The sequence below is a fragment of the Lacerta agilis genome, chromosome 3 (genome assembly GCF_009819535.1).
Source record: "Lacerta agilis isolate rLacAgi1 chromosome 3, rLacAgi1.pri, whole genome shotgun sequence".
In the NCBI taxonomy this organism is placed as follows: Eukaryota; Metazoa; Chordata; class Lepidosauria; order Squamata; family Lacertidae; genus Lacerta; species Lacerta agilis.
In genome coordinates this window covers 89,323,077-89,329,076 of record NC_046314.1, presented here as the reverse complement: position 1 = coordinate 89,329,076, position 6,000 = coordinate 89,323,077, and the positions used below count along the sequence as shown (strand labels likewise).

The window sequence follows — 6,000 nt, the reverse complement described above, 5'->3', positions numbered from 1 at the left end:
GCCACTGGTAGCCATGTTCAAATATATATAAAAGGTATATATACTGTATTTGAACCATGTTCAAATACAGTATATAAAAGGATGTCATATAGAGGAGGGTGAAAGGTTGTTTTCTGCTGCTCCAGAGAAGCGGACACGGGGCAATGGATTCAAACTACAAGAAAGAAGATTCCACCTAAACATTAGGAAGAACTTCCTGACAGTGAGAGCTGTTCTGCAGTGGAATTTGCTACCAAGGAGTGTGGTGGAGTCTCTTTCTTTGGAGGTCTTTAAGCAGAGGCTTGACAGCCATCTGTCAGGAATGCTTTGATGGTGTTTCCTGCTTGGCATGGGGTTGGACTGGATGGCCCTTGTGGTCTCTTCCAACTCTATGATTCTAAGGGGAAAAACTAGATTTCTGCGTGAAGGGCAAACTTTGTCCCATGAGTTAAACTTAAGAATGAGAAGAATTCCATTCTAAACTTTCTCTGTTGAAGTCAGAACTACTTGCTTTGCCTTCCCAATGGACTTAACTGTCAAGCTAGCACGCTTCAGGTTGCAAGATTTCCTAGGCAATTATTCAGTCATCATAATTTTTGCAAGGATCCAGCAATTGGCGGGGATGGGAAAGAGGCAGAGGAGAGTTACGTGGGGGGGGGGGGCGGTGTTGCTTGCTTGCTTAGCGCGCGCGCACTCGTTTCCCCTCGAGGCGTGCAGCAACTCCAGTAATCAAAGAGATGGGGAGAATGTAAGAATAAGGCTGCTATGTGAGAGTCTTCCCATATTAGTCGGTGAAATGCTAAAAGTTCATAAGGCACGTGGCCTTATAACGACGCGTGTGACAATTTGGCAACACAGCTTTGTGTGTGGAAAGGCGTCAGTGTCCCCCCCCCCCCGCCCACAGCAGGACATTTGCGCTTCTCTTTGCAGTTGTATTAAAAAGCGCGGGAAATGCTGCCCCTTTCGCCTACACCGGCCCTCGGCCGAGCTGCAGCGAGAGCTGGTGGGCGACAGGCCCGCTTGCACCGCCTGGATCTCGAAGGCCGACCCGGCCACACCCCGAGCGCAGTGATGAGAGTTTTCCTCTCGTTGCCATGAATCATCGGCAGCCCGCTTCGCCTCCGTCATTTGCGTGGAGATTCGCATTTTTATGTCCTGCTCCGGAGTTGGCGGCTGCGGCGGCGGCAACAAAAGGGAACAGCCATGTCTGGGCTCGCAGGAAAATTAGCAAAAGACAGGGAGGTCGCCCGAGGCTTAGGCTCCAATGCCAAGGCCGTGAAGTACTTAAACCAGGACTTCCATGCGCTGCGGGACGAGTGCCTCGAAGCGGGGAAGCTCTTCCAGGACCCCTCCTTCCCCGCGGCCGCCTCTTCCCTGGGCTACAAGGAGCTGGGACCGAACTCCTACAAAACGAGGGGCATCGTGTGGAAGAGGCCGACGGTAGGCGTTCAGACGTGCTCGTGTTCACGCGGGACCCTTGGTGGGATGGGGACGAGGAAGACTAAGTTAAAGAGGGAAATAGTTACGAGGCGGTTTTGAGAACGGGGTTCTCCATTCGGTTTGGGGAGAGAGGCGGAAACGGGGGGAAATTGAACCTGAGTACAGGGGGTTTAGTTTAGTTCTTTGGGAGTTTGAGTGTAACTACCAGTAGCAACTGGGACTGTGGGTGGAACTTTCTGTTCAGAAGGCCTGGATTCCTAAACTAAAGATCCTATGGGATCCCTTGCATTGTATATATGCTCTTGGAATCGGCCCACCCCTGCCTGAATTGTGCGGAATAGGATCTGGCTTTCTTGGCTGTGGCCCATCACAGTGGAAAAGAGGAAAAGAAAAGATCAACTTCTGATACTCAGGATCACTGCAAATCTCGTAGTCATCCTTTTGCCAATCGTGTGTGCATACAGTCAGGGTATTTACTTAGAGTGCCAACAGGGTTTGCTTGTGCTTATCATTTCCATGCATTTTTATACTAGAAGTAAGGATTCTAATTTGGGTTGATTGTAGGGAGCATGGGAGGTGGTGATTATTGTGGTTTAGAGTTGATGCAGAGTATGATGGTGTGCTTGTTGTGTATGCAGCTGAAGTTATGAGTAAGTTAGAAAAAATGTTTCCCTTGTATAGGGAGGCAGAGTAGGGTGGGACTGAGATAGGCAGCATGTCCGTTTGCTTCTATACAAATTAATGCCTGATAGGAATACTAGTTCCCGTAGGATGTTACAGAGCTAACATATAATTTACTGTAAGCTAGTGGGATCCTAGGCATGTTTACTCAGAAGTAACTACCACTTTCTTCGACGTTGATTCATCTACAGCAAATGCATTTAGGAAGGCACAGAGGCGATATCAAAATGCATTTGTCGCTCTCTTACAGGGAAAGAAAGTTCCCATATTTTGTAACAGGAAGCACCCATCAATCCAAATACAATAGTGATAGAATTTCTGATAGACTAATACTGTATGGGGGATTCAAAAATCTAGTTTTGATTGTTTAAGCTCACTCACTATCTTTGCTTCATGTGATCCAGTATCCTGTGGTTACAGTGGCCAACCAGTTGCCTATGGGAATAACACCTCCAAGCAGGCCACCTCGTGGGCTAGGAAGGTTGTAGGCATTTAGGAAGTGTGCCAAGTCTGAAAATACCAAGGCACTGAGGTGAAATGGATAAATAGTAGTTAGAATGCCAAAGTTCCATCTTTACTCACATCATGGATGCTTTCATGCTTACCTTTTTGCCCTATGCTTCATGAACAACATTCATAATCGTGCTTCTGTTCATAAGGCCAAAATACATCTTTCACTTGCCATGGAGATACCACTGAAAAAAGTTTTGCCATTGTTCATGTTGAGCGTCTCTGCAGCTCCATAGGATGCCTGTATGCAGTCATTATCCATAGTTGTATTGATCATTGTGGTGAGGTCTTCTAAATGTTATGGCTGAAGCAGAGACAACCACTGACAGGGGAGGCTGCTTTTGGTGAACATCCCCAAGATGTTCTGGATTCTCATTTAGCAGTAACTTCGCTAAGTAGTTTTACATTGTCAACTAGCCATGATGTCTAGCAATGCTTCTGAATACCAGATGCTGGAAACTGCAGGAGGGGAGAGTACTTTTGTGTTCATTTCCTGCTTGCAGGTTTCTTGCAGGCATCTGGTTGGCTACTGTGAGAACAGGATGCTAGCCTTGATGGGCCTTTGGCCTGATCCAGCAGGCTCTTCTTACATCCTTATGCTCATTCAACAGTCCTATTCATGCACTGTACCCACCCTGTGCACCACACCCTACCCCTACATTGTGAAATATTCCTGTTTTATATTTTCATGAGGGACAATAGATGGTGTGCCCTCACCTGTTGTTTCATTTCCTCCTGCTTTCCTTTTATATTAGGCCATATACTAGGCTTCAAAAGGTGGTGGATAGTCCTTCATTAAAAGTTTGTAAGCAGTAGCTGGTTGCCCACTGATTGGGGGTGCTGCATGAGTGGATTCCCAGCATTTCCAAGAGCCTAGGTTTGATGGCTTCGAAGTCACCTCTCCACCCTTCATTTCCTTGCCTGTCCTTTTCCTACCTTGGCAGCCACCCGCTTCCATAGATGCATTTATTGATGAATCTGCCTTCTATCCATCTAGTACTGTACCTGTACTTTTCAGAGTCAGATTTGAATGCAATTATTTACATGCTTGCATCCTTTATTTACAATGCTGAAAGAGCAAATTTTGTTTGTAATATGTGGCGCGTACACACTGCGTGGTGATGTGCATTCAGGCTCTTTTTGGGGGGTGCTGTACACATGACATCACTCTGTTTCATTCCTGCCCCACAGTACTTGTCAGTTTAAAGTACATTCTGCTGGAACAGTTACAATCTTTTTCGTGCCAAGAATGTACTTCTCAAGCACATTCTTGGCACAACACCTTTTTACACTGGGAGCGGTTTTTTTCAGGTCATCTTCTATTGGGGCAGACTTACTGACGTTGCAGGGGTGTGCCACTCCCCATCACCATGTTTAACTTGTCTATGGATGAAGTAGGTAAAATTGGAAGTGGTACAGTAGCTTAGCCACCTCTATATATTGATATATATACTCTGTATTTTAGTATATCCTCTGTATATCAGTATATCAACACACCGGTTTCCATCCCCTCCCTTTTGGAAGACTAGGATTTTTTTTATTTTAAAAAAAAACACCAAGGTCTGTGGAAGCACTAATTGAGGGGAGGGGAACAGAGAACACCTTTCAGCACTAATTTGAAAACATGCCCATCTGTGTGTATGAACAAATGGATATTAGCTGCCACTTTAGATCAGGGTTTCCCAAACGTGGGTCTCAGGCTGTTTTTGGAGTACAAATCCCATCATCCCTGACCACAGGTCCTGCTAGCTAGGGGATGATGGGAGTTGTAGTCTCACAGCAGCTGGAGACTCAAGTTTGGGAAATGCTTTAGATGATGTTAGGTGTGTATAGTTGCAAACTGCTCTGTACCAAAACACACTGTGAAGAAAGACCTCTCTGTTTCAGAGGCTATGTGGTTTTCTTTTGAATAAAGGGGATTTTCTTGCTCAACATGTTCAGCAGCTTTTAAGCAGCACCAGGAACACATGAAAATAAATATTTTTCCTTGAGGGTAGGAGCCAACCAGACCTCCATAAGTCTTAGCATCATGCTCTTTGAAGAAGGAGAAGTCAGCTGAGGAAAGTGGAGGCCTCTGTGTATTCAAGGAATCGGACTGAAAACAACCAGTATGACGTTTCCATGGCTGCATGCATGCTTTGCATAAGGGCAGAAAATCTCAAATTTCAGTTTAGTAAATCCAGAAGAAAATCTGCTTGAGTTTAACCATTAACAAAATTTACAGAAAAATAGCATCAGTCATATTAAACCAGAAGTAAGGAATATATTAACGTCCATGTAAAGAGGGAAACCTCAGAAAGTATCAGCACAGCACAACCCTATAGGTTTTTACTCCAAAGCAAGTCCCACTGTGTTCAGTGGGGCTTACTCGCCCCACGTTGGCTCCCAGCAGTTACCAGATCAAAAGGTAAGAAATATCTTCTGTGCTGTTTCTGTCTCTAAGCGCATCAAAAAGTTGCCCACAATTCTGAACTAGAGAAAGGGGTTGGGGCAGGTTTTCCCAAACTTGGGTCTCCGGCTGTTTTTGGACTACAGTTTCCATCATCCCTGACCATTGGTCTTGCTAGCTAGGGATGCTGGGAGTTGTAGTCCAAAAACAGACGGAGACCCTGGGTTAGGGTAGTAGCACAAATTGCCGCTAACAACTCATTTTTGGATGCCTGCCTTGAGATTCTGAAATACGTGGTTAGAACATGGTCCAGAACAGGCATAGGCAAACTCGGCCCTCCAGATGTTTTGGGACTACAGCTCCCATCATCCCTAGCTAACAGGACCAGTGGTCAGGGATGATGGGAACTGTAGTCCCAAAACATCTGGAGAGCCAAGTTTGCCTGTGCCTGGTCTAGAACAAATATTTTAGAGGTTTTGTCTTTTCATTAAGACCCAGCCTTTGCTGACTTACTGCCTCTTTTGGATTATTGTCATGTACATAGCTGGTCTGCTTAGACCCCAGTGACTTCAAAGAGATTTAGCCAGCCTAACCATGTGCAGGATTGCAGCTGATGGGAAACATAATCCCAACACTCCACAGACGTGCATGTACAGATACCAGGGTTGCCATTGGAGATCAGCCTGGAATGCCCATAACTTTGAATGAATTTATTTTCTTACATGTTTCTTCTTACTACTTGCTTTGCCAGGAGTTGTGTTCCGATCCTCAGTTTATTGTTGGAGGTGCCACCAGAACTGATATCTGCCAAGGAGCTTTAGGTAAGACAGAGACTATGCTTAACTTCCTTGTTGAAGCGCTCTTAACATGATGCCTACCTTGTTTTAGATCTATTTACTTTATTTTAAAATTGTATAAACCTGCTTTTCATCATGCCGGCCTCAAACTAAACCAGGTTATTTTTCTCTTCACCTATCGGAGGGAAACATAGCTTCTTCTCA

General features: G+C 45.3%; 1 protein-coding gene across 1 annotated transcript in view; it reads left to right on the top strand.

Annotated features, from left to right (window-relative positions):
* Positions 1 to 1,156: 1,156 nt before the first annotated feature.
* Positions 1,157 to 6,000, top strand: part of CAPN2 (calpain 2) — a 32,905-nt gene continuing 28,061 nt past the window's right edge. Inside the window, exons 1-2 of the mRNA XM_033144697.1 lie at positions 1,157 to 1,419; positions 5,751 to 5,820. Coding sequence (XP_033000588.1) covers positions 1,183 to 1,419; positions 5,751 to 5,820 — 307 coding nt within the window. The 5' untranslated portion in view covers positions 1,157 to 1,182. The remainder of the gene's footprint in view (positions 1,420 to 5,750; positions 5,821 to 6,000) is intronic.